This window comes from Lynx rufus, unplaced genomic scaffold (assembly GCF_022079265.1).
Source record: "Lynx rufus isolate CCGP_SWC_20201006 ecotype Redwood Valley unplaced genomic scaffold, mLynRuf1.p SCAF_8, whole genome shotgun sequence".
Taxonomy (NCBI): Eukaryota; Metazoa; Chordata; class Mammalia; order Carnivora; family Felidae; genus Lynx; species Lynx rufus.
In genome coordinates this window covers 79,302,143-79,328,463 of record NW_025814896.1, presented here as the reverse complement: position 1 = coordinate 79,328,463, position 26,321 = coordinate 79,302,143, and the positions used below count along the sequence as shown (strand labels likewise).

General features: G+C 38.0%; 2 protein-coding genes across 3 annotated transcripts in view; one reads left to right on the top strand and one right to left on the bottom strand.

The window, feature by feature from the left end:
* Positions 1 to 14,355, top strand: part of PUS10 (pseudouridine synthase 10) — a 72,416-nt gene extending 58,061 nt beyond the window's left edge. The window contains exons 15-18 of the mRNA XM_047068769.1: positions 708 to 825; positions 7,460 to 7,602; positions 10,649 to 10,748; positions 12,838 to 14,355. Coding sequence (XP_046924725.1) covers positions 708 to 825; positions 7,460 to 7,602; positions 10,649 to 10,748; positions 12,838 to 12,876 — 400 coding nt within the window. The 3' untranslated portion in view covers positions 12,877 to 14,355. The remainder of the gene's footprint in view (positions 1 to 707; positions 826 to 7,459; positions 7,603 to 10,648; positions 10,749 to 12,837) is intronic.
* Positions 14,356 to 24,174: 9,819 nt separating this feature from the next.
* REL (REL proto-oncogene, NF-kB subunit) overlaps positions 24,175 to 26,321 on the bottom strand; it is a 35,298-nt gene continuing 33,151 nt past the window's right edge. For both annotated transcript variants that reach the window (XM_047068740.1, XM_047068741.1), the window contains one exon: positions 24,175 to 25,979. In XM_047068740.1, coding sequence (XP_046924696.1) covers positions 25,216 to 25,979 — 764 coding nt within the window. In that variant the 3' untranslated portion in view covers positions 24,175 to 25,215. The remainder of the gene's footprint in view (positions 25,980 to 26,321) is intronic.

Below are 26,321 nucleotides of genomic sequence, written 5' to 3'. Positions count from 1 at the left end.
AGAAATGGGAACCCTAAGAAATTGCTGTGAGATTATGTGTGGCCACTTTGGAAGACAGTTGGCAGTTTGTCAAAAGGTCAAATGTAGAGTTACCATTATGGCCCAGCAACTCCACTTCTAGATATATACCCACAAGAAATGAAAATGTACATCCACACAAAGACTTGCTCATGAATGTTCATAGTAGCATTATTCATAATAGCAAAAAAGTAGAAACAACCCAAATGTCCATGGGTAACATATGGTATCTCCATACAACAGAATATTATTCGATAATAAAAAGGAATAAAGTACTGATACATGCACCAACATGATGAACCTTGAAAACATTATGAAGTAAAAGAAACCAGACACCACACACCACGTATTGTATGCTTCCATTTTATATGAAATATTCAGAGTAGGGAAATCTATGGAGACAAAGTCAATTAGTGGTTGCTAAGGGCTAGGGGAAACAGGAAATGGGAAGCAACTGCAAATAGGGATGGAGTTTCTTTTTTGGGGTGATGAAGTATTCTAAAATTAGATTATGGTGATAGCTACACAACTCTCTAAACATGCTAAAAATCACTGAATCGTACAGTTAAAATGGGAATTGTATGTAAATTTTATCTCGATAAAGCTATTTTTGAAGAAAGGGAAGTTGGGGCAAGGCTTAAGTGTATTTTGTGTGTTTAGACAAACTTTCTTTTCTTGTTTTTGTTTAGAGAGGCAATAGGACATATGAAAGAAGGTGAAGAAGAAAAGACCAAATCCTACAGTGCCTTAATATGGACAAATAAAGCCATACAGAAAAAAGACATTGAATTCCTAAATGACATAAAGGTAGTTAAATGCTCTATTTTTTTTTTTTCTGATTGCCTATAAAATATTTCTTTGTCTTTTAGATTGTTAGTAGCAAGTCATAAAGCATGGGCTTGGGGGAATGTGAGACCTGCTTTCAAATCCTGGCATTGCCATTTACTGGTTGAATGACTGGGCGATTCATCGAACCTGTTTGAGAGGCAGCACTGCTAGTGATTGAGATCCTGCCTCTGGGCACAGATTGCTTGGCTGCAAATCCTGAATCTGCATTTCCTAGTTGTGTGACTTTGGACGCGTTGCTTGGCTTCTTTATGCTTTGTTTCCTTCATCTGTAGAATTAGAAGAATGAAATGAGTTGTCATGTGAAGCACTTAGAACAGTATCTGGTACATAGAAAACGTGAGCAATGCTATTATTATATTTGGCCATCCGTAGAAAGGAAATACGAAATAGCATTGTCTAATAGAATTGATGCTAAGATAAAGTGTATAAATAAAATATGTTATAAATTTGTCTTAATGTTTATTTTTGAGGGAGAGAGAGAGAGACAGAATGGAAGTGGGGGAGGGGCAGAGAGAGGGGGAGACAGAATCTGAAGTAGGCTCCAGGCTCCAAGCTGTCAGCACACAGCCTGACACGGGGCTCAAACCCATGAATTATGAGATCACAACCTGAGCTGAAGTCGGATTCTTAACCAACTGAGCCACTCAGGCGCCCCAACATGTTATAAATTTTTAAGAAGGATAATATATGTACAGCACAAATTTTGGCATGTGCTAGGTTTTCCTTCACATGAGCATATGGCACTGTAGAGGGTCTGCCTGTTCCTTTGCATGTTTCTTCCCACCTATCCCCATCTCTTCCTGTAAGGATAATTTACTCTCAAATGCAAGGAATGAACATAAATGGATATAGAGGTCTGTATAGTTATCACAACGTTGTTAAAATGGGCAATATTTTGTAATAATCTAGATGACCTACTAGAGGAGACAGACTTCATCTTATGGTTTATTTGTATGATGGACTACTGCTAACCAGCTGTTAGAAATTATGTGGTAGATGACTATTGACAAGGAAAATGTTCCTGATAAATGCTCAGGGGAAGAAAACAAACTATAAGAGTATTTATTGGGTGATACATTGTGATTTAAACATACACATGAGAAGGGTGCCTCGGTGGCTCAGTCGGTTAAGCATCTGACTTGGGCTCAGGTCGTGATCTCATGGTTCGTGAGTTCGAGCCCCATGTCGGGCTCTGTGCTGATAGCTCAGAGCCTGGAGCCTGCTTCAGATTCTGTGTCTCCCTCTTTCTCTGCCTTTCCCCTGCTCATGCTCTGTCTGTCTCTCTCCCTCAAAAATAAATAAACATTAAAACATATACATGAGTGTGTGTTTCTGTATACACATATATGCAACTATGTAGAAAACAAATCGTGTGGCAAAAGATACCATAAATAGGATTTCTACTTATGAAAAATGCAAACACCCAATAGAGAAAAATAGACAAAGGATCAAGCAGCTGAAAAAGAGCAACTGCATATGGCCAAGGATCATCTGAAAAGATGTTCCACTTTGGATTAAAGTAACAATAAGACATCACTTTAGTCCTCTGAGACTAGCACCTATTGGTTGGCATGGAGAAGACTAGTTGCATACTTTGTCAGTAGAAATGTAAAGTGTTTAGCCTTTTTTGGAAAATAATGTAGCAGTGATTATAAAAATTAAAAACGTATTCGTCTTCTACCCAGCACTTCCACTACTGGCAATCTGTCCTGAAGAAATAAAACTCCAGGGCTTAAGGATTTGTGCACAAAGATGTTTACTGACTTTATTCAAAGTGGCAAAATCAACAACAACACAGCTAGAAACAAAGTGAACTTCCTTCAGAAAGGAAATGGCAGGGGCACCTGGGTGGCTCAGTTGACTGAGTGTCTGACTTCAGCTCAGGTCATGATCTCACAGCTCGTGAGTTCGAGCCCTGCGTCAGGCTCTGTGCTGACAGCTCAGAGCCTGGAGCCTGCTTCTGATTCTGTGCCTCCCTGTCTCTCTGCCCCAACCCACTCGCATTCTGTCTCTGTCTCTCTCAAAAATAAACATTAAAAAAATTTTAAAAAAAGGAAATGGCAGAGGAACCTGGAATATTATAAAGTTATTAAAAAAACCTAAAGCAGCATGTGATCCCATTTATGTTATTGTGTGTATATATGCCTAAAATTGTTGGAAAAAAGGATAGAAATAGGTCCACACCTATGACTTACAGAAACACACATGACATTATGAGAAAGAAAGTGAAGTGCAGAATAATGTTTATAGTATGAATCAATCACCTGTTAAGACACGTTCATCCCTAACACGGGGGTGGGTGTTGACTAGATCACCCCCAGTGGGCCTCCAGATCTTATGTTCCATGAGTCTATATCAAAAGCTGTTTGGTTTCTAGCCCATTATCTGCAGCCTTTAGAATGATAGTTTAACTCTACACATATATTCTTAAGATTGGAAAACAAATTTCTAAACCACTATTTCACCACATATGTAAGTCATTCAGAATTCTGAGGGGAAGATGAACTCATTTAAAAAATAGATTTGGGGCACCTGGGTGGCTCAGTTGGTAGAACATGTGACTCTTGATCTTGGGGTCGTGAGTTCAAGCCCCATGTTGGGTATAGAGATTACTTAAAAAAAATGCATTCATAGTTTGAAGGTAGCCCTATTCACAGCTAATTCAGAAATAATGCTGAATAATGTGAAAGATAATTTTTGTAGGTACAGAGTAAGCAATGAAAGGGTCTATTTTAATGGTTCATAGCTCAAATGGACTGATGGGACTAGCTGACTTCTAATAATTTTTTTGTGTTGGGGTTAAAACTGTTTTCAAATATTCCTATTGTCATCAAGAATAGAAAAACTGAGGGGCACCTGGGTGGCTCAGTTGGTTGAGGTTCTGAGTTCAGCTCAAGTCATGATCTTATAGTTCATGAGTTTGAGCTCTCTGCTGTCAATACAGAGCCTGCTTTGGATCCTCTGTCTCCCTCTCTCTGCCCCTCCCCTGCTCTTGCTATCTCTCTCTCAAAAATAAATAAACATTAAAAAAAAAAAATAGAAAAACTGAGTTACTACCCCATTTTGAGAAAAAGTCACTTCAAATTTACTGTCTCTTCTTTTTTGTTTTTTTTCACATTTATTTATTTATTTATTTATCTATTTATTTATTTAATTTTAAAAATTTACATCCAAGTTAGTTAGCATATAGTGCAACAGTGATTTCAGGAGTAGATTCCTTAATGCCCCTCACCCATTTAGCCCATCCCCCCCAACCCCTCCAGTAACTCTCTGTTTGTTCTCCATATTATGTTTTGTCCCCCTCCCTGTTTTTATATTGTTTTTGCTTCCCTTCCCTTGTGTTCATCTGTTCTGTGTCTTAAAGTCCTCATATGAGTGAAGTCATATATTTGTCTTTGTCTGACTAATTTCGCTTAGCATAACACCCTCTAGTTCCATCCATGTAGTTGCAAATGGCAAGATTTCATTCTTTTTGATTGCTGAGTAATACTACGTTGTGTATATATACCACATCTTCTTTATCCATTTATCCATCGATGGACAGTTGTGCTCTTTCCATACTTTGGCTATTGTTGATAGTGCTGCTATAAATATTGGGGTGCATGTGTCCCTTCAAAACAGCATCCCTGGGGCGCCTGGGTGGTGCAGTCGGTTAAGCGTCCGACTTCAGCCAGGTCACGATCTCGCGGTCCGTGAGTTCGAGCCCCGCGTCGGGCTCTGGGCTGATGGCTCAGAGCCTGGAGCCTGTTTCCGATTCTGTGTCTCCCTCTCTCTCTGCCCCTCCCCCGTTCATGCTCTGTCTCTCTCTGTCCCAAAAATAAATAAACGTTGAAAAAAATTAAAAAAAAAAAAAAAACAGCATCCCTGTATCCCTTGGATAAATACCTAGTAGTGCAATTGCTGGGTCGTAGGGTAGTTTTATTTTTAATTTTTTGAGGAACCTCCATACTGTTTTCCAGAGTGGCTGCACCAGCTTGCATTCCCACCAGTAATGCAAAAGAGATCCTCTTTCTCCTCATCCTCGCCAACATCTGTTGTTGCCTGAGTTGTTCATGTTAGTCATTCTGACAGGTGCGAGGTGGTATCTCATTGTGGTTTTGATTGGTATTTCCCTGATGATGAGTGATGTTGAGCATTTTTTCATGTGTCGGTTGGCCATCTGGATGTCTTCTTTGGAGAAGTGTCTATTCATGTCTTTTGCCTATTTCTTACTGGATTATTTGTTTTTTGGGTGTTGAGTTTGATAGGTTCTTTATAGATTTTGGATACCAAGCCTTTATCTGATATTTCATTTGCAAATATCTTCTCCCATCCCGTCAGTTGCCTTTTAGTTTTGCTGATTGTTTCCTTCGCTGTCCAGAAGCTTTTTTATTTTGATGAGGTCCCAATAGTTCATGTTTGCTTTGTTTCCCTTGCCTCTGAAGACGTGTTGAGTAAGAAGTTGCTGCGGCCAAGATCGGAGAGGTTTTTGCCTGCTTTCTCCTCAAGGATTTTGATGGCTTCCTGTCTTACATTTAGGTCTTTCATCCATTTTGAGTTTATTTTTTGTGTATGGTGTAAGAAAGTGGTCCAGGTTCATTCTTCTGTGTGTCGCTGTCCAGTTTTCCCAGCACCACTTGCTGAAGAGACTGTCTTTATTCCACTGGATATTCTTTCCTGCTTTGTCAAAGATCAGTTGGCCATATGTTTGTGGGTCCATTTCTGGGTTCTCTATTCTGTTCCATTGATCTGAGTGTCTGTTCTTGTGCCAGTACCATACTGTCTTGATGATTACAGCTTTCTAATACAGCTTGAAGTCTGTTGTCTCTTCTTTTTTAAGAGTATTCTATTTCTAAGGGAAAAAAAAGTTGTTTGCGTATGTGTCTGTATTTCTGAAAATTCATCAGAATGGGTCCAGAAGAATGCAATGTTAAAGTAAATAGTTTCCTTTTGTCTACTGAAAACAAGCAGACACAAAACACACAGGAGTGTGTGCTGAACGAGTGTTATATTGGAAGCAGTGGTGGGTCTCCCAGCTCAGTCAGTACTTCCATTGACTAGGACTGGGAGTGAGTACTAGTACAGGGAGAGGAGCATTCCTTAGTCACTCATTTAAAGGCCAGTTATTTCTGTATTCTACAGTGAAGGCTGTATCTGTACAGATTCCTTAACAGTTCAGCCATGTCCTTTTTTTTGTCTCTTTGGCCAGAGAAATGTCAGACCTTATGTAGACAGCGTATCTCAGCAGAACAACATGCTTCTAAATCAAAGAATTATGGAATCATAAAACCTACAAGTTAGGAGGGGCCATTGACTCACTGCTATGATCAAAACAGTCACACCATTTCAAGTGTAGTCTTTGTCAGAACTTGCTCTTTCTTTCTGGGTGGAAAACTTGATAGAGGGGAGACCAGACAGAAATCTTTGTTCTCTTAGCATGGCTTCAGGCACTCCCAAGTCGTATAAATTAGGAAGGAGTTGTTCCAACAAGAAATGGCAGAGGATTCAAAGTTCTCATGAACCTACAATTCTGATTATATCCAATATCTATTTTTAAAACTTAGAATTAGTTGACCTTTTACAATTTTAATCTCTATTTCTTATTTTATGTCTTGTGACAAAAGGAAATCTCTGAAGAAAAACAAGGCTGTGCCCCTAAAAAATCTAAATTGTCAAAAGCATGTAGTATTGTTATTCTCAAGTAACTTGAACTGGGCTTACAAATACTGAGAGGTCTTGATTTATTGTACACACTTCTTTGTAGTTATTATATTGAAAATACTACCCTAAACAGTGATGTAACTTAATTTTCCAGATACATCTTTTCATAAAACCAAAAAAAAAAAAAATAACCTAGTGAGTAGGTATATGGTTGTCCTTCAAACTTGCACACTGCCCATATACACAAATGATGCCAAGGTCTCACCTTCTACAGAAAGCCATTTCTCACCTCAGCCATTCACCTCACTGTTAAATCATCTGTTGGGGCAGGGGGAAAAAAAGGTAAGAACAGATCTTCTAGAAGAGCTCTGTTAAAGTAAAGGATAGACTAGAACTCTGGGGTCCTAATCAATTTGTTAAATATTAGAGTAAAAGAGACCTTGGGGATCATTTACTTCAAAGCCTTTTAAAAAAAAAATGTTTATTCATTTATTTTTGAGAGACAGAGCACAAGTGCACACAAGCAGGGGAGGGGCAGAAAGAGAGAGAAAGAGAGAGAGAATTCTCAGCCGGCTCCGAGCTGTCAGCACAGAGCCCAGCGTGGGTCTAGATCCCACCAACTGTGAGATCATGACCAAAAGCGGAAATCAAGAGTTGGAGGCTTAACTGACTGAACCACCCAGGTGCCCCATCCAAATCCTTTTTTAATGGCATATGGAGGCCCAGAAAATGAGTAACTATGGACTAGGTTATGAGAAGTTCCACAGAGCCTGAACCTTTAGAGGTACGATTTATTATAGTACCAGTATCTACCCTGACAGTGATAGATGGGGTCCACCAAAGAAGACCTCTGTGGTGAGCCATGGATGACAAAGGAGACACTGAGACGGGCTTCCCCGGGTGCCCTGGGAGCAAAGCTGACTCCATGGTTGTGTAACATATCCTCCTCTAGGACTTAAAGATTGACCAGAAAACACCCCTCCGAGTCCTGCATCGGAGGCCCTTGGCTGTGAGAACTCGCATCATTCACTCCATGGAGACGCGCTATGTGGATGAACATCACTTCCACCTCTACCTGAAGACTCAAGCTGGCACGTATCCTTTCGCCTTTCGCCCAGCAGTAATCTAAGCGGAACCTTAGTGGAAGAGTTCATGCTGCCCCAGAAGATAGGTTCAACTTGATCTAGGAACAATTAGGGTAAGGATTAGGTTGGAGAAAAATTCTGTTTTGGGGGGTGTGTGTGTGGGGGGGTCCCATTTAATTTGTATTTTTCAAAATGACTTTTTAAACCATGAGTCAGCAGCCAATAGAGTGTGAACCTTAAAATAGTCACAGTGTCTCACACAATGCCCACTGCATAGTAAGTACTCAGGAAACAGTTCTGATTGATTCATTTATTGATTTGTGTCTTCATAACATTTTGCAAGTCGCATTTTCATAACGACATTTGGGTCCTTTCAGTATTTGGAGCACTTGCCCCAGATTATTAAACACTGATAGTAGATGGGAGTGGCCCTACTTTACATACTGATCTACACTTTATTTGCCCACTGGCCCAAAACAAGAGAACAGTCCACAAATGATCACTTCTTCATATTGGGCTCTGCCTTGTATGGTTTTGTATTAACCCTGAGCTGCTGGTTAAAATACATCTGGCAGTTGCCTTAGTCCTAGCTCTAGTTTACTTTTCAAAAGTACTCCTAATATTTGTGTGTTTGTTTTTTGTCTTTATATTATTTAGTGATCCAATAGTATGAAGTGATAAAATACTTAACTAGAATAAAACTAATGATCTACTTATGGATCGAAGGCAAAAAAAAAAAAGTTATTTTAATCACCAACTAGCATTGTCACCATATTGCTGTAAATAGTCTGTCTCTCCCCACCAACCTCCTCCCTCACCCCGCCCCTTGACATCCCAGAAGCAACCAGAATTTGCAAAGGTGAAATAGGTGTATGTTATTTACTCTTAAAATCTTTTCAACTTTTGGTTTAGATCAAGGGATTGATCTGTTGAGAAGACAGCGGGCAGACCTTTGTAATTCTGTTGTTTGGAGCACATTTGCCTACTGTAGATGGAATGTCAAAGAAATCACTTCTTTTTTGTTGTTGTTGTTCCCACTCTTTTTACCTAATTCCAGTTTAGGTGTAGTGTGCTCAGGTGAAATGCAGTGGTCTTTTGAAGAAACAAGTATCTTTTCAATCTTACTAAAATGTTTTTAGGACTAGCCATGTACCTGAATTTAAGGGATTGGCCAAGAAAGACTACTTGGTAAAGCTTTAGATACCATGTGGTTATACACAGAAGTATGTGGATTTTTCACATACATTGCTCAGTACACTGAACTAGTTCATTTGACTTATACCTCATCCTTCTGGATATGAATAAGAACATTCTGGCCCTTCCAGTTGGTTATTCTGGGGCTTTTTGGTCATGTCCCCTCATCATTGCTCCTCAGAAGTAGCATTCTCTAAAGAAAGTGAGAGAAAAAGAATGATAACTGTTGTGTAATTATGCATTTAGTAAAGAAGGCAGTTACTAGATAATTATATGTCTTATCCTTGAGTCAAAACATTTGGTGAAAGTAGAGTGAATAAACTTTCAGAAAGTGAGGACATCATATCAGCATGTTAATGGTGGAAGTGTTTTATCATCTAAGAATAAACTTACTTTTCCTATTCAAATTATATCAAGTTTTTATACTAAGTGCTGGTTTATAGAACACAACATAACGCTAAATGAGTTTTTACTGAATGCTAGCAAAATTATATCTTTCAGATAAATATTTTCAAGCCTGTAGTAGAGTCCTGTGTAAGGAATATTAATATAATCTTAATAAGTAATTCTAGGATTAACCATTGACTTCAAAATTCGAAGACCTATGAGGGAAACACAAAATTGCCCCTTTAAAAGAAGAATTAACCTAATTCTCTTGTTAACCATGCAAGAGTTGCAAACAAGAACTTAGGTCCTTTGATAATCCTTCTGAAGGACCTTTCTCAAGACTAAATTAATATTCTCATTGTCCCTCCCATTCTCCTCCTATTGTGTCACTGGGTCACATTACCAGGAAAGCCATCATCGAGGTTACTCTGTGTGTGACCCTGTGGAAACTTATTATTTGGCAGATGCCAGCTGACATTATTGAAAAATGAGGCCAAAAAGATGACAAAATGGAATTTGTGGCAGAGAAAAAATAGCTAAGGTTTTGTTTTACTTAGTATTGAACTACAGTTAACTTAAAAAAATCCATATCCATGGGCCCCTGGGTGGTTCAGTCGGTTAAGCGTCCAACTCTTGATTTGGGCTCAGGTCATGATCTCACAGTTTGTGAGTTCAGGCCCCGCCTGGGGCTCACATTGACAGCACGAGCCTGCTTGGGATTCTCTCTCTCCTCTCTCTTTGTCCCTTACCCTGCTCGTGTGCATGCGCATGCACACACACTCTCTCTCAAAATAAATAAATAAACTTAAAAAAAATGTACATCCAGTGTCGCCTGGCCCGCTCAGTCAATGCAGCGTGCTACTCTTGATCTTGGGTTTGTGGGTTCAAGCTCTACACTGAGTGTAGAGATTACTTGAAACAAACAAACAAACAAACAAACAAAACTTAAAAAAAAAAATTCCATAGCTGAACTTTGGCACTTGGGGGTGAACTAAAGAAAAAAGAAAGTCATGACTTTTAGTGCTGAGTCCTGCTGTTGGCTTCCAGGCTGGTGGGAACCAGTTTGCCAGAGCTTCTTTTCTTCTTTTCTTTAATTTTTTTTTTAACATTTATTTATTTTTGAGAGACAGAGACAGAGTGCGAGCAGGGGAGGGGCAGAGTGAGAGGGAGACACAGAATTGGAAGCAGGCTCCGGGCTCCGGGCTCCAAGCTGTCAGCACATAGCCCGACACGGGACTCGAACCCACAAACTGTGGGATCATGATCTGAGCCGAAGCTGGACGCTCAACCGACTGAGCCACCCAGGCGCCCCCAGAGCTTATTTTCTAAGACACACATCACTGGTCACAGGTCGGAAATAACCTCACCCTTGTAACATTTCTGCTTTTGTCTGTCCTTTCCCTTTTACCTATCAAATCTCACCAAACAGTTGGTGCTGCATAGCTATCTCCATTGTTTCCTTAAACAAATCCCAGCTACATTAAAGAGTTTGTACATGGAGACTTTGGGAGAACCAAGCCGAACATTGGCTCTCTAATGAATATGACTGCAGACATTCTTGAGCTGGATGTTGAGGTAAACCATTTTATTGTGGAAATGCCTGTTTGTACATTGAATTCAACAAAGGTCTGCTTTTTTTTGGGGGGGGGGTATTAAGCCAAACAGGTACCTATCTCTTTTCACCGTAATAGGTATTTGAAAATAGTCAAAATCTCACAGTAGCATTGTATTGCAGGGAGGTACTTTTTGGAATTTTTATCTTTTTAAAAAATACAAGGTCTCATTTGTGATTTTTGCAAATATATAGCTAATTTGCTAACCAAGTTGCTTTACATGTGGCATGAGATCTTAAACCCTTAAACGGAGTGAGGAAATGATGCTTTAAGAGCCCTTCATATGTCCTTTGGACTCTAGAGAGTTAATTCCCACACCTGTTTTGTTTCAGGAGTTTCAGATTGCTCAGAAACATACATTCAGGACAGGGATAGAAAATGAGATGAGCCAACGGTTATTTATAAAAGCAGTTCTGTAAGGGACCTCTATGATGTGGTACAAATTCTCTGCTCTAATAGTCTGAATTGAAACAAGGTTAAATTCTTAAGTATTTAGAAGAGTGGCATGAATAGGTCTTTCAGGAAATTCTCCATAAGTATTTTTTCTCATTTGAGCATCAGTAGGTATTGAGTCACAAGTTGTGTCTCTGACAAATACCTGTTGAGGAAGGGGCTCCCTCTCCCAACCCACCCCCAACAAAAACAATTTTAGGAGGCTAGCATTTTGCACCTGGGATTGATGTTATAAAAAGAAGTGGGTATAACTGCCTAGTGTGAAAACATCTATGGTAATCACATGATCACTGGAGCATTAATACCTTACTGGCAGTTTTCTTCAGAGCTTTCAGATTAGATTTTATACAGCTCCTGCAGTACAGCCAGTGACAGCACCTTCAAGGTTGCAGGGAGCCTTCTCATGAGACGTATTTTGAGGAAGACAACCTTTAGTTGAAGAAAATCTCAACTGCATTCATCTTTCTTGATTTCTGTTGATTTCTTAGAACAGTTTAGGAATATCAGAGTCACGGGCCAATGTTCCTCATCCCTGTTTGTCCATTGGAATCACCTAGGGAGCTTTTGAAACCTCTCGGGCTTTCAACACATACAAGATCATGGTCTGAAATGTTTAGTTTTCAGGCATGAGAGACAACCCATGAACTTATATATGGGTGTTAAGTACATGGCTGTGTTCTGAAACAGAACCAAAATATCTTGGGATTTCTAAAAAATACACACACACACACACACACACACACCCAATTTTCCTGATTCTGGTAGTAACTTGTAGATTAATTTAAAAAATCATGTCTAGTAAATCATACTGGGTTTTAAAATTTAAGTCTCAAAAACAAAACAAAACAAAACAAGACATGGGTACAGTGGATTTTTTTAAACTTTTCTCTCAAATTAGGCCCTCTAGGGTAGTTAAGACAAGGTGTAATTTCATACTTGTAAAGCCTAGGAAGTGATTGCTTATGTGGAGAAAAAATTGTCTGCTACTGTAATTTCACTATGACTTAAAGGTTTTGTTCTAGAAGAGCCAAACCAGGTGAGTAGAGATAGATAAATTAGATTTTTCAAGAAACAAAACTTCTGAAATGATACTCAATGATCATTTATTCTTTTCTAGTTCCAGGCGCTCTTTCATATTCATTTATTTTTCATTTGGTTGCTAGGTTACAAATAACACTATAAGTGTATAAACTGCTTGAGTATTTGTTAAATGCAAGATGGAAAAATGAAAATGATCTGAAGAGTAAAACTTGCTGAGACTTCCGAGGGAAAGTTGGTCTTGCTCCCTGAGTTTGTTTGCTACTTTACCCATAAATAACATTTAGAAAATTTAGAGGTACTCTAGTCTCTTACTGTTCAAAGGTACAATTAATAACTGGCTGATAACCAAATACTCTATGAATTCAGAAACAGACCTTGGGCCCAAGAATCTCAAGGCCTCATGTGGATTTTAGAGTGTTGAACTGTGGTATTTAATGACTGTTCTTCAAATGCAGTTTCTTCTGTTGTGTTATATTAAAACTATTAAGTTTAGAAGCATTATCAGCAAATGCTTACTGGAACAGTAATGTTTTAATGTCTTGTTTTCTTCCTTCTAGTCTGTAGATGTTGACTGGCCCCCTGCTCTGGATGACTAGCTTTCAAACTTGGAAACACAGAGTAGGGTTTTCGTGGCACGATGTGGACATCCGTTCAGCATACACTGTATGATGGCTGTTTACTCACCATAACAGTGTCTTGGAAACCATTTGGATCATGTTGATCTATATATTTTAACATTTGTTGTAACATCTCAGGATCTATATATGTGTATATTTTGTGTTAAATGTTCTAAGGATATCTTATGATTTTTCTTGTTCCCTCTCCAACCCCCACAAGCCAAACTATGAATAATGGAAACATTCTCTTAATTATTCCGTTTAGAGAAGTACACAAACAGGATGCATTCTGATAATCTGAGAAGCTAGAATTTCTTTCAGCACAATTTCCCTGCACAAGACATACCACCTTCAAAATCATGTTCTAAATTTGTTAAATGATCTTGACAAAAGATCTAGATTGATACACAGGACAGTATCCTATAATATCCTAAGATATCAAATGTAAATCTGACATCATTAATATTTTTCCCGGTAAACTTCAAGCAAGCCGTTGTCAACAGAAGTACTCTTTGGTATAATCTGTCACAAATCTTAATGACTTCAAGTTACTATTTTGACAACCTAAAAAAATCAATACCTTTCCTGGGGAGGGAAAGTGAAACTTAGGAATTGAGGTGTACCCTGGTAAGAGACTTCCATAAATCTTTTAAATAAGGAGACACAAGTGCCTTCAGTAATTTCAAACCCAGGGATAAGATTTTGAAAAATTAAGATTGCTAAACAATCTGATATATTCCAGAGTGCTTCAATATATTATCCAATTTCACACATTTGCATCAAGTGGATAGGATTTCATCATTTCCATTTTATAAATATGAAAACCAAAGAATGAAAGTTAAATGATTTGTCTAAAATTGTTAGTTACTTCCTTAGGAGGGGCTAAAACTGAAGTGTCCTGGTCTTTAAGGTCCTTTCTTAATAAACCTTGTTATTGAGCACCCACTGTGTAAAGGAGGCACCTGAGAATGTCATTTAAATGCACTAACCATGAGAATTGACTTTTAGAATTCAGATGCCAAATCAAGGAGCTTACCAAAAAAATACCCCAAGTATATTTCATATGATCTCATATGATGACCATTTGTTAGTAAGTTGGTACTATGAAGAGAGAAGAGGAAATAAGCCAAACCTAAAGAAAATGGATGGGTCATTAAGAGGAATGTTTCAGCAATCTCATTAAAATTTGAGATTTAAGTATAATTTGTCACCCTGATTCAACTATCTGAGCTTATTTTAAAACACATATGACTTGGATGGTATTGGATTATTGTTTTCCATCTCTTCATTAAACCTACTTCATAGATACCAAGATGTATTATTCATTTTAGAAATCAGGAAAATTATTTAATTGACATGAAGTTCCGTATGTGAATACTAGCAAAAACTTTTTTCACTATTTTCAATGTCAGAAAGTGAGAAAGGGATAATGGAAATAAACTTCTGATAAACAGGTAAGAAATTTTGTGTGTTTCTCCATTTCTGGGGAAGTTTTGCCACGAAAGATTTAAATAATTTGGGAGATAGTCTTTTGCATGTTTCTTGTGGCTCAGCCTTGAATTTAGTGGAATCTCCAAACTGGAAAAATTAAGAACTTCCTTAACAGATTTCTATTTCTTAAATTTCTATTCCTGACATGCAAAGTTTTAAGCAAAAACATTAGCTGTTTATACTTTATTTATTCCATATGTTCATATATTATGAGACACAGGTTGTTAAAAGTTAACGTTAGGTCTTTGTGTTATGCAGAGCTGGGAATATTAAGTGATGAGTGCTATAGTTTCACTTTTGCCCATATAAAATTATTTTTAGTTTTGTGATCTCCCCTCATAGCTTTGTTTAAATGAAGTCTTTAATAACACTTAAAGAAAGGGCCTATTGTACTTCTTAGTATTTCTTTGTTCCGAATACAGTCTGTGATTTAGTTGAGGAAAAACAACTCTGAATACCTGGAAAAGAAAAAAAGAAAAAAAAAATATCCGAAGTAAGGTAACTGGTGACATTAACAAGTTATATGAAATAAACTTGGAAGTTAAATTTCCATTTCCAAAGAGAAAAACATTTTACTTAGGCTGATCTTTTCTTTTGGATCTTTATCCTTGATTATTAAGCCCACGTAAAGAGAATGAGCTTTGACACAAGCTTTTTGGATTTTCTGAAATGGTACCCCCCTCCTTTTTTTTTTTTTTTTAAGTTTTTTTATTTTGAGAGAGAGAAAGTACATACGGGAGGGGCAGAGAGAGAGGGAGAGAGAGAGAGAATCCTAAGCAGGCTCTGAACTGTTAGCACAGAGCCTGACATGGGGCTCAAACTCACGAACTGTGAGATCATGACCTGAGCAGAAATCAGGAGTCAAATGCTTAAGTGACTGAGCCCCCTAGGTGCTGCTTTTTTATTATGGAGAAAAAAAAAATACCGCTTTTATGATATTCATTTATTTTCATTTTGAAATAATTTCAAATTTACAGGAAAGTTGCAAGAAAAGTACAAAGAACCTTTTCCCCCTAAACCATTGAGCCAGTGATGCTTCATCACCCTGAATACTTTAGTGTGTAATTTCTACAAACAAGGACATTCTTCTTCGCCACAACAGAACCATCAACTCAGAAGTTCACATAGATACTACGACTGCGTAATCCACAGACCCCACTTAAGTCTCACCAGTTGTCCCAATGGTGACTTTCACGGGCAAGGGATCACACTTTGCATGTAACTGTTACGTTCCTTTAATCTCCACTAATCTGAAAAGTTTGTCTTTCCTTGACTTTCATTACTTTAATATTTTTGAAGATTTCAGGTCAGTTATTTTGTAGATTGCTCCTACATCTGGGTTTGCTTGATGTTTCCTTATTATTAGACTCAGGTTGTACCTTCCTCGCAAGAGTACCATAGGAGATATTATCTTCTTGCATCTTATCAGGTATTCTACAATTTTGATTTGTGCAGTTGCTGACGACTGGATTTTAATCACTTAATGAAGGTAGTGTCTGCCAGGCTCCTCCACTTTTATAGTTACTCTTTTTTCCCTTTAATTAATGAGTATCTTATAAGGAGATCATCACACTTTCATCTATTAATTTTAGCATTTACTGAAGATTTGTCAAATACTGATTTTCTAATTCCACCGTTCCTTTTACATTTCTTGGTTACCATTCCACTGAAAGGTAGAAGTTTCCCTTCTTGTGGATTTGTGGCTTCCTGTTTTATTTGACGGGTTATAATTTGTTACTTACGAATGCAAATGCATACACGCACAAACACATTACTTTACACATATTGAAAATTGGGAGTTGTATACCAGTACTTCCAATTCCAACCTTATTCTAGTTTTCTCCCTTTTCATATTTGTAATACCTTTCTCTGACAGAAATCTGGCTCCCATTAGCCTTATTTATTTACTTGATAGATCAGTCCCCCTCCTAAATAACCAGTCTCCTATTTCTTATTCCAGATCCCAGAAAGTCCCCTCTCTACCACCCTCAAATGTTCTCCTTCAGCTCCACCCAGCAGTCCCACACTGGGGCACCACCTTTGCCTCCTGTGGCAAAGTACTTACCTGTACCTTGCTCAGAATAAGTGAATGACTTTTGTCCTGAATTATACAGGAAGGGAGAGAGGCAGGAAATGAGTCAGGAAGGCAGAAAATGAAAATCTTTTAAAAATGCATTTTAGTACTCTACAAAAATTATCATTTCACAGAACAGTTACATATGCAGGTATATTCAGCTATAGCTTTCCATAAAAATGCCTAATGTTTCTAAGCAACCCAACTACCTTTCCCAAGGAGGATGCTATAAATAACAAAATCTCATCAATAGTTTAAGTCAAATGACAACAAAATTTTAAGTCTTTGAGTTTTTTCCATTTATTACCACGAAAAAAAAATCACTGTATACAAAGATATTACAAAGGTAATAAAATATTCTGTACAACAAAAAGCATCTTGACATTTTACAAATGATTACATCTTGATGTGACATTTAACATAAATAATTGAATACCTGAGAACTTAACAAAAACCACTTTTTACAGTGCCTTCAAATTTCTTAGAGCCCCTAAGAAGGGTAATTCATTAGTTAACACCATTTTTAAGTACATTCTTTTAAAGTCATTTTATTATTTTTTTGAGAAAGAAAAAGAGAGCACAAGCAGGGGAGGGGCAGAGGGAAAGAGAATCTTAGGTAGGCTCCGTGCTCAACATGGAGCTTGATGTGGGGCTCGATTCCATGGTGCTGGGATCATTCCCAGAACCAAAATCAAGAGTCAGATGCTCAACCTACTGAGCCACCCAGGTGCCCCTTTAATACAGTCTTTTAAAACATAAGACATATAAAGGGTTCGTCTAGACATGGTACTTCCCAATGAAGTCTCCTGAGACTAAATTCCATAAGTAGATCCCCAAATACTCCCATCTTCTCTATTACTACATTTTATGCAAAGCTACACTGTTTTGATTATATAATAAGAAAAACAGCCAAGATGTTTACTTTTATCAAAAACACATTTTATTTACTCTGCTGATATCCCTGAAAACTCGATTTACTGAAGCACCATTATTTACTAATTATTATTACTGTTCCACATAACTATTTAAGGAAAAATTTTAAATTCTTTCAATTCTTTAAAATTTTAAGATTCTTTAAATTTTTGAAAGTCCAATTGTAAACTGAAGTGGAAATGAGTGGTAAGTGACAAATGATAAATTCTACCCCCTCTAAATAGATAATTACTAGCAGGTGGTATTTTTTCCTAAAGCTATAGACATTTCGAAATGAAACATATCTAGAAAATCTTTAGGAGAAATGAATGTTTAAAATTTTTATCTGTGTTTTATTTATTAGTGACAGTAGTGGGGACATAAAGTTTTTTCTTAACCTATACTTTTGTATCATGAAAAAAATTACAATTACTTTTGAAATTCAATCTTATCCAATGATTTTAAGTCTGTGCTTTAAATTCTGCTAAGATGTATTAGTTAAAATAGCAATTTGACTAAATCTTAGACAAAGGCATAAGATCAGACACAGACCGTATATTTCGCTCTCATTAGCTGCCCACTCCTGGGCTTATGTTAAATAGCATGAAATTTTTTATTCTGTGTGCTACGAAAAGCATCCTAATTTTGCCCTTTTCATACTCAACCCCTGGGGGGCGGGGTGGGGAAACGATCAGAAATCTTTCAGTGCAACTTCGTTAGCTATGATGAGGCTCCCTTGTAGGAAGATAGTGCTACAACTCCCAACTCATAATCAACTTTGGCAAATAAATTAAGGATCCTAGAATTTCAGAACTGGAAATGATCTTAGGTTTGCTATATAATAGAATATAGTAGAAAATGGTTCTGTTAAAAGTAAGGCCAAATGAACAGCCTCCAGATCTGGGCACAACAGATGGTCACTCTAAAGAGAAACCCATCTCAGGGTTCCTACTAAGGAATCTACTCCATAGTTCTCACTCTGCCATATATTAGACAGAAGGAATGTCTGGATTTAGAGATTACTCAGGGCCACAGGACACACATAGATGTTGGTTTATTAATATTTCATTAGCACTACTTAGTTTCTTGTGCATTATTTTATTTAATACATCTTGTGAGGTAGGTAAAGAAGGTATTATCTGCATTTTATATCTGAAGAGAGGCCCACAGAAGGCATGATTTGTTAAATACTGCATAACCTGTAAGTTGCAGAGCTGAAAACTCACACCTAGATGTTCAGACAAAAAAAATCCCTACTCTTTCCATTTTCCCAGGCTATTTAACATCACGTGGCAATTTCTTTAATCCCCAATTATATAACAAGTTATTGGGCACTACCGGGCAGCCTAGATCACCAATTCCAAGTCTCTCTTAACATGGACAAATGTTTTTCTGAAACATTAGGTTTAAAACTGACAACTCAGGTTTTAGAGAAACCCAGTTACCAATTTAAAAGGCCATTATAATAGTAGGTTCTGATGACAGAAATAAGAATAGTGGTTTTGAGATATAGGTACATTGGAAAGGGCATGGAGGAAACTTCTGGGATACTGGAAATGATTGTTTACATATGTAAAAATTCATCAAGCTGTACACTTAAAACTAGTCCACTTTCTGTCCTTTGCAGAGTATTTTACCTCTTAAAAAGACTGACATCTGTGAGAGCAGGAGATTTATCTCCATCACCTGTTTCATTTCTAGCACCTAACACTGTGCTTTGCACATTAGACGTAAAAAAATGTGCTCTGTGAGGGAAAAAAGGGGCACCTGGGTGGCTCAGTCGGTTAAGCATCTGACTCCTGATTTTGCCTCAGGTCACGATCTCACGGTTCATGAGTTTGAGCGCAGAGCCTGCTTGGGATTCTGTCTCCCTCTCTCCCTGCCCCCCCCCCAAATAAATAAATAAACTTTAAAAAATGTGCCATGTGATTTATTACATTAATACTGGAGTGTCTGTGCAAGAGTACGGTGTTGAAGAAATGCGTAGAAGATTAAAACTGCCACATACAGCAGAGAAAAGGAGCAAGGTCAGAGATGTGAAGCAATCCTAATAACTATTAAAGTTTCTACCTAATACAGTTGACAGTATAGGAAGCAGACAGTAAAGTATTTCACAAGCTGGGTAATCTTGGCATCACTGCTTTTCCTACCAGCTTAAGTAACCTTTCCCCTTAAAAATCATATCCTTGTCCACATTTTATAATCCTCTGTCAGTTTTATCCTTCCCTCTTTAATGAATAGCTACCATTTATTCAACACCAACGATGCCACGGATGGTGCCAAGTGAGAGTCCAAAAGCCAAATGAGACAAACCTTTAAGGACTGTACTTGACTGAGAGGATCTTGGCGACAGGCGCACGCACCGAGCTGTGTCTCAACTGGGGGAGGACTCAGCTTCACGGAGGAGAAGCCCAGTCTTAAAGGATATGTGTTGCTTAGTTTCTGGTGAGGAAGTTTATTAGTGTAAATGCCTTTTCAAATTCCAAAATCTCAATTCGGAAATTCACTCTATGATAGAAATCTAGACCAACTGACATAATGAACAGGCTTTAGGCTCCAATGGAAAGATCAGGCCTGTCTAAAAAAGGTTATCATTGCAAATTTTTATTTTATTTTAAATGAGCAAAGCCATGTCACTTATTTGTCTTCTAATTAGGATGAATATTTGCATGGTAAAATAAACACTGATGATTTAATGTACCCAGTATAAGAAGCATAATACTCATTAACAGATAGAATCTTTCACTGAGACATACAAACACGCTTAAATAGATCTAGCTATATAATATGACATATTGATGTAAGAGTTCTCCACATTTTTATTAAAATTAAGATTAGGACATCAATCATATCCTTTACCCATTACTATTTCAAAAAATAAAAAACTCTAGCTATATGCTTTTTCAAAAAAAGTTTGTTGATTTTGAGAGCACCCACACGGTGGAGGGGCAGAGAGAGAGAACTCCAAGCAGGCTCTGGACTGTCAGTGTGGAGACTGACACAAGGTTCGAACTCCCCAACCCATGATATGACCTGAGCCAGATGCCACCGGGTCCACTGAGCCACCCAGGTTCCACCCGGGTGACTGAACCACCCAGGTGCCCCTATATGCTTTTTAATTTCAAAGTGTCCTCTTCATCTTTGTGAGCTAGTTACCTACTACAAGGCATTAGTAATTCCTTTCTTTCAACTCCCTATATCTTGCTGTTTTCCTTTGTCCCCTTTGCTGTGAACCAAGGTACTTTTCTTTAGCAGGGTGTTTCTGCTGCAAACCCAGTTGCTACTGCATTATGCAATGAAGTCAGAAGCCTGAGCTTGTGACATCAATATAGGTTGCTATAGTAACGCTTTCCATAAGTATTACAGGCTCTTCCTTGTAGGTTCAAAAGAGGACTTCGGCACAGTAGCAAAATAGCTGGAGTTATTCAGCCTAAATTACAACAATAATTGATGCAAAAAATGTTTTATGCTAACTATAATAAATACAGATTTTTATTTAAAAAAAAAAAAAAAAAAGGATACATGTCGTTGCCGAAGAGCAGAGGCCAAGTGAGTATGTTAAAGGTATGGAGGCCTGGCAGCCTGAGAGATTTTTCAAGGAATGCCAGCTACATAATAGGGCTTAAGGAGAATGTGGTATTATTGTTAACCACAGTATACAGAAGATTCTTGTTGGGGAAAAGGAATGAAGACCTATACTAAGAAAGCACTAGGAAGGAAGGAGGGAAAAATGCAAGTCATTTTTATGAGGCAGAATTAAAAAGACCAGATAACTAAGTATGAGTGTGAGGGAGGGAGAAAAGGAATAAAATGTGACTTTGAAGTTCCTATTAACTATTCTGGGTGGCAGGGTAAATGGCAATCCCATTAATGAAAGTAGAGAATCCAAAGGCGGAGCCAGTTTATAAAGGTAAGTGTGGGCAGCATGAGAGAAAGCTGAAATCGTGGGCATTGATGAGGCCACCCAGGGGGAAAAATAGCACCAAATGAGGGCTGGGGATGAGACTCTGGAAAAAATGTCAGCCTCGGAGAATCTAATCTACCACAGAAGCCTGGGAGGAGCATCCAAGGAGAGAGTGGCCAATAGGGAAGAAGGTTATGAATAGGTCAGGAAGAGTGAGGACTGACAAAAAGACACTAGATTTGACAAGGACAGTGACTCTGGCCCTCTCCCCAGAATATTATGAAACAGTAAGCCAAAGAATGGGAGCTGAGGAAATGGGAGGCTGAAAGCATTTCCCAAGCCCAGATGTGAAGGAAAGGGCATGAAGTTGGTAGGAAAGATTTTTGTTTCCTTTCTTTTTAGACTAGAAAAGACATTACCACATTTATACAAAGAAAACCGGCACTAAATGGTGATATGAGGACACAAAAACAAGATGCGAGAGAGAGGACAGTCCAAGGTACAAGTAGAGTTCATTTAGAAAGGCAGAAGGGCACCTTTTCCTTGGAAACTACGTGTGAGAGCATAAATACATTTAGAGATCAAGGAGAAGCAGGCTGCCAAATTCTTTTTAAATTATAAAATAAATTCTACAATCAGTAAATAGCACCTGAAAAATGAGAAATCCACTGGAAATACTCTAAACACAGATGTTGCAGTATCTTAATGCGGCTTACACAGAAAAAAATCCAAAACTGCGAAACAAGTCAATTGCTTATTTAATGAAAATCCACTTAGATATTCTAACAGTCTGTGTTTAAGCTTGCCAGTGCTAATTAATATACAATTATAGGATTCTTTTAAAAAAAAAAAAACAAAAAACTCAGCACCCATGAACCACTCTCTGGAGATATTCCGGGTTCATATTTTGAATAAAAAAGGAATTATACCTTCCAAGTTTTCCTTACTTACTGGTTAAGTACTTCTAAAGTATGTTATATGCTTATGGTTTTTAAAGTTACATAACAAATGTTTTGATTTGAAATCAAATTTCTGAGAAATATTAATGGTACTTGTGTGTTTACTCTTTTTCTTCTGCTTCCTAAACTATCCAGACCTCAAGTCAAGATTTATCTTTGCTTGCCTTCTCATTTCCCAGGATCATTCAACTCGGAATTTTTATTTACATGACATCCACACATTTCCCATTTTGATTGTTCCAATAAACTGTATTGGTTTGCTTGGACACTACGTAAGTGAAATGACACACTGTTTCTAGCTCGGAACATGCTCAATATTTATGGGAGATTCTGGTTGTAAAAGAGACTAAGTCTTTGACAAGCTATTTACTTAGCATCATGACAATTCCATCACAACTACTATTACTGCCTAAATTCTACCATCATTTTGCCACTGGGATTGCTCTGCTTTCAAACAATTTGGATTACCAGTATTAATCCTTGACCTGAAGGTACATGATTCAGACATAAACCCCATGTCACATTAAACAGAATTATAATAAATCCTAAGCATCTAATAATTAGAGCTGGTCTTTCAAAAAACAAAGTTCTATAATACTTTGAACATTCTATTAGTACTACACTTTGAAAGTTCTAGTAGTAGTACTTTGAAATAATTAGTCGGTGCTTAATAGGAGGCAGACACTGTTCCACAAACTGGGGATTCAATAAACAAATGCTTAGTAAAGTCAGATCCTGATAAGTACGATAGACCAATATAAGGGAGAGGGGGCATGGAGTGCTCATGTGTAGATAGTTGAGTAAGGCCTTGATCAGTAACAGCTGAGTGAATCCGAAGGCTGTTAAGAAGTGAGCCACGCATGTATCTGAGAGAGAAACAGGCAAGGCAGAGAAAACACCAAACACAAAGAGTCTGAGGCATGAGTATAAGTGGTGTTTTTGAAGGGAGGCTCCAAATGCCTGGAGCTGAGTGAGGAAAAGAAAACGGTAAGAGATGAGACAGGAGAGGGAGTGTGGGCCTGCTAATTTTAAGGACTTTGGTCTTTACTCTGTGTGGGAGTAGGGAGCCACTGGATGGTTTGAGCAGATGACTGACAATTTGACTTGTTTTAAAAATAATTATTCTGGCTACTTTTGGGAGAATAGACAGTAGGGGCACAAGGATGTAGGAGTGTTTTTGGAGGCTATAGGCAGGAGATGATATGATAGTGGCTTAGAACAGGAAGTTAATAGTAGAGGTCAAAAGAGGTGGTGAACTTTGGATATATTCTGAAGGCAGAGCCTACCAGATTTGCTGACGGATTGGATTTGGGAGATAAAAAATGAAGGATGACTCCATGGTTTTGGACCTGAGCAACTTTAGGAGCATGGCATTACTATTACTAAGTTGGGGAAGACTGAAGGAGAAGCAAATTTGGGAGGGAAGATCAAGAACTCAGTTTTAGTTATGTCGAGTCTGAGCTTTAATTAGGTTCTGAGCAGAGATGTCAAATAATCAGTTTTGCATGCATAATGTAAGCTCCAAGTCTGGAGGTCAGGGGATAGGTCTAAGGGTAAAATTTAGGAAGAGGGCACGAAATTGGATGAGATCACAGTGAGTCAGGAAACAAGAAAGAAGAGAGGTCTAAGGAAACTTCTTCACCTTAAAGACATGGATGTAAAGCTAAAATCACAATTCTAAAGGTAGGGATTTAAGTCTGAAATGTAGAGAACCTCCCCTACCTTGAAAGCTCACTTCAACTCCCTTCTGTCCAAGTTAAATTTTTAAAGATTTTTGATTTACATATAAATTTAAGAAACTCAGGGGCACCTGGGTGGCTTAGCTGGTTAAGCATCCCACTCTTGGTTTCAGCTTAGGTCATGATCCCAGGGTCATGGGATCAACCCCTGCATTGGGCTCCACAAGGAGTGTGGAGCCTGCTTAAGATTCTCTTTCCTTCTGCCCCTTCCCCCAGCTCATACTCACTCTCTCCCTAAAAAAAAAAAAAAAAAAAAAATCTAAGAAACTCCAGAAAACCCCTTAGGGGTCACCTTGGCCCATGGGTCTCAAAAATAATAAGTAATTCATTTTTCCAATGACATAGTCATTACAGGTTTCACCTTAAATTTGCTTAAAAGCAAATATCAGTTATTTCATTTACCTAAGAATACATTAATACAATATAAAAGAAGTATAAAAAAGTATATTTGGAAAAACTAGAGCCTTGCTCTCTCTCACCTTCTCATTCTGTCATGGGGAAATGGGATAGGACTCTAAAGACAGAATTTGCACCGCACATAGCATCAGGTCACATGTTTCAAAAGAAGAAACAGTAAGGCCCTTTTAAATTTCCATTTCAGAATTGTCCTGTTGTGGTACTTTCTAGCTTTATATTCAATATACCCAAAGTTGTGTGTGTGTGTGTGGAGGGGGGGTTAATGGGAAAATTGGTTTTATTCAATATTTAACATGTACTTTATACACTTATGTCAAATAATGATTTAGCCTAAGCTAAAGTATGTGCTAGTTTAATAAACCTTCATTGGATGTCAGCCTCTATAGGGCATCCTAGCCTAGAAGTTCAGTCTGTGTAGATTTATCTACTCTTTGAAGCAAAAGTCTTCTGTAAATGCTGGAAGTTTTCCTCCTCTTCCTGAAGTTAGGAAATGATTTCATCCCTCTCTTTCAAGCTGTAGCTTCAGCACTGAAGATTCATCTTTCATTATATCCTGACAAATTCTCTGCCAGCTACACAAGGAGCTCCAGAGCCAAGATCGCCTGTTAGAGGAAGGCCCTACATCCCCAAAGTTTTATACTTCTCTCTGATAAAGAAGTTTTGAACTGTCATCTTTTAAATGAAAAACAAAACAAAACAAAACCCTATGTTATAGTCTCAGAGAAATATAAAATACTGTATCTATATAGGTAACATAAAAATGGTTACAAACATGTCAAAGGATTTAAATCTTGAGTAACCATTTAAATCGCACAAGTTACCTTAAAAATATTCAAACGCGAATGAGTCGCTCAATTGCTCATTCTGCATAGTGCCAATACCCGAATACTGACTATGAACAAAGCCATGACTGTTTGGATTAGTACCGTTTGATGGCCCTGACTCATTCATCATACTGTTATCTGTACAATTGAAATCAGATCCCTCAAATGCCTCGGACTGTGCAACAAAAGCCGTAGTACTGGAACTGGCGCCTGCTGACAGACTGGAAGAGGACATCTGATGGAGCTGTCTCAAGTCTCTCGGGTCTAACACTGAATTGCATGAAGGGTTTTCAAGATTCATGCTCACAAGTCTTGGATTATCAGACTCCCTCATGCTGTCATTCATATTCACAGAGCAATTTGGTAGCATGTTGGCATCAGAAATACCATATAAATCAGCTGATGACATGGATGATGCTTCCATTCTGCCTATGTCATTAGCATTGTTATAAATGCAAGCATTAGAGGCATTCAAATCACTCACAAGAGGTATTTCCAGATATGGTGAGACACCTTGTGAATTAGAGGAAAGTGTCCCCGTTGAAAAACTACTCAGTGGATTTGTGTTGACTGAGCGTGAGGTGGGGTGGGCCCCTGAAGACCAGCTTGAAGGCTGAGATACCATTGCAGGTATGGCTGAAGTATGATGTGACAACGCACTCGAGATGGACACAGACGAGGAATAGTAGGAGTCTGCTTGGCTTGAAATGCCTGAGGTCCTGGACATATCTGTCAAAACTGCACCATGAGAAAAGTTGGATTCTGTGGGGAGGAAAATACATTTTTACAAAACTGAAATAAAAGTATAAAAAATATCTCTAAATTAAAATAGCATAAACACACTAATAAAGAAAACTTTCAAGGACACTGATGTAACAGTTTAGATAAAAATAGTAAATTGCACTAAAATTATTACATGAGTCTAAAGCTGCGTTCTGTAACGCTGTTTTACAAATACCTTTAATTTTGTAAGTTATTTGGGCATAGTTAACTTCACTCCAGTTAAATATGAAAATCTAGCTTCTGAGGCCCTAGAAAGGTATTTTTGAAAAGTGAAAAATAAATCCCAGAATTTCAGGGGTCCCGGGCTGGCTCAGTCAATAG